Genomic DNA, 2,500 nt, shown 5'->3' with positions numbered 1-2,500 from the left:
CCCTTAGTCTCAGGTTCACTCCCCATTATTTCCCTACTTTCCATAACTTTGCCCCATTTTGTTGGGATTTGGTGCATTTCGTAAACAAAAAGTGATTGCTTTTGTTTTTTTTTCAAAACCCGCCAAAACCCAGTCCCAGGTTCACTCCCCACTAGTGTACACTTCCCCGAATCTCAGGTTCACGCCCCACTGTTGCCTACTACCCATAACTTTCTCCGATATTGCCAGGTTTTCGTCGGGTTTCGTAAAAAGGCAATTGCTTTTATATGAAACTTGCTGAAACCCACCGAAAACCATAGTCCCAGGTTTACTCCCCACTGGTATACACTTCCATGAATCTCAGGTTCACTCCCCACTGTTGCCTACTTCCCATAACTTTGTCGGATATTGCCGGGTTTCGTAAAAAAGTAATTGCTTTTATGTGAATCGCACTGAAACCCGCCGAAAACCATAGTCTCAGGTTCACTCCCCACTGGTGTACACTTCCCTTAGTCTCAGGTTCACTCCCCATTATTTGCCTACTTTCCATAACTTTGCCCCATTTTGTTGGCAATTCGTAAACAAAAAGTAATTGCTTTTTTTTTACAAAACCCGCCGAAATCCAGACCCAGGTTCACTCCCCACTGGTGTACACTTCCATGAATCTCAAGTTCCCTCCCCACTGTTGCCTACTTCCCATAACTTTGTCGGATATTGCCAGGTTTCGTAAAAAGGTAATTGCTTTTATGTGAAACTAGCTGAAAACCGCCAAAAACCATAGTCTCAGGTTCACTCCCCACTGTGTGCACTTCCCTTAGTCTCAGGTTCACTCCCCATTATTTGCCTACTTTCCATAACTTTGCCCCATTCTGTTGGGATTTGGCGCATTTCGTAAACAAAAAAGTAATTGCTTTTTTTTTTTTTACAAAACCCGCCGAAACCCAGACCCAGGTTCACTCCCCACTGGTGTACATTTCCATGGATCTCAGGTTCACTCCCCACTGTTGCCTACTACCCATAACTTTGTCGGATATTGCCAGGTTTCGTTGGGTTTCGTTAAAAAGTAATTGCTTTTATATGAAATTAGCTGAAGGCCGCCGAAAACCATAGTCTCAGGTTCACTCCCCACTGGTGTACACTTCACTGTCTCAGGTTCAGTCTCCACGCTTTGCCTACTTTCCATAACTTTGCCGCATATTGTCGGGTTTCGTAAAAACGTAACCCCCCCCCCCTCCCCCATTTTGTTATTGCTGTTTTACAAAACCCAGAGTCCCAGGTTCACTCCCCACTGGTGTACACTTCCCTGAATCTCAGGTTCATCCCCTCCTCTCGCCCCCCCCCCCCCCCCCCCTTACACACACACACACGCTGCTGCATACCTCCCATAACTTTGCCGGATATTGCCAGGTGTCGTCGGGTTTCGTAAAAAAGTAATTGCTTTTTATTACGAAGCCCGACGAAACCCAGTCCCGGGTTCACTCCCCACAGGTGTACACTTCTCTGAGTCCCAGATTTACTCCCACAGCTGCCCTCTTCCCATAACTTTGTCAGGTTTCAGAAAAAAAACACCGTATTATAGTGCAAAACCACTATTCAGTGTCAGATACTGAATAGTACAAAACCACTATTCAGTATCAGATACTGAATAGTGGAAAACCGCTATTCAGTATCTGATACTGAATAGTGCAAAACCACTATTCAGTATCAGATACTGAATAGTGCTAGCCTAAAAATAGTATGGGACAGAACAGGAGTGGAGGGTAAACTACAAAATATATTATTCTGTACAGTAAACTTTAATTGTACTAAGGCCAAGGGGGTAATAATGAGCGTTGCAACTGTACTGTACTGTCAAATAAATAATAAATTAATTTTAATTTTAATGTTGAAGAGAGAGAGAGAGAGAGAGAGAGAGAGAGAGAGAGAGAGAGAGAGAGAGAGAGAGAGAGAATGCTGTCTTCTTAGAATTCAGAAACAAATTCATGCAAATTAATAAGGTGTAAGTTTTAACGAATAAGAACAGAAGTGCGAGTCTTTGTTCCCCCCTCAGCCCAGCATTTGACCAAGCAGCCGCCCCCTCCCCAAAAGTTTGCCGGTATAGTAATGATGTGTGTAAAATAGTGCTCGCGTGTGACACGGTTAGTAAGACTACTACAAAGGGCTCTACCAGACAAGTCAAACTTCTCTTGGTAATCAAGGAAAACTTGCATCTAGACTTAAACTCACCTTGACAGGCCAGCTCCGGTTTTTTAAGCAAATTATCCATTATCGACAGATTGTTTTTACACTTTTAAAATCATTCCGTGAAATTCAGAGAAAACAACACACCACTGTATTTTCACATGCTACTCCTACTCAGCTGACTCGCTCATGAAATGAACCACAGAAAGCATCGCATCAGCGTTCCTCGCTCTGTCGCCACAGTTGTAGTAGCCCTCAACTTGAACTCGGAAAAAAGAGAGTGGGGATAGCCCACAGACAAGAGAGAGGCAGACATGACAAGAGCCGTTTGTTTTTTTAT

General features: G+C 43.6%; 1 protein-coding gene across 7 annotated transcripts in view; it reads right to left on the bottom strand.

The window, feature by feature from the left end:
- The window catches only part of LOC144976996 (unconventional myosin-VIIa-like), a 175,150-nt gene extending 172,735 nt beyond the window's left edge, over positions 1-2,415 (bottom strand). For 3 of the 7 annotated variants that reach the window (XM_078921672.1, XM_078921687.1, XM_078921704.1), the window contains exon 1: positions 2,206-2,415. In XM_078921672.1, the coding sequence (XP_078777798.1) occupies positions 2,206-2,245 (40 nt within the window). In that variant the 5' untranslated portion in view covers positions 2,246-2,415. The remainder of the gene's footprint in view (positions 1-2,205) is intronic. The other 4 variants (XM_078921695.1, XM_078921712.1, XM_078921662.1 and 1 more) reach the window with 2 other exon arrangements.
- Positions 2,416-2,500: the final 85 nt, after the last annotated feature.

Source organism: Berghia stephanieae, chromosome 1 (genome assembly GCF_034508935.2).
Source record: "Berghia stephanieae isolate SIO BIC M18660-M18661 chromosome 1, UCSD_Bste_1.3, whole genome shotgun sequence".
NCBI lineage: Eukaryota > Metazoa > Mollusca > Gastropoda > Nudibranchia > Aeolidiidae > Berghia > Berghia stephanieae.
Note: the sequence above shows the minus strand (reverse complement) of the source record. Positions and strands in the feature narration are given on the sequence as shown.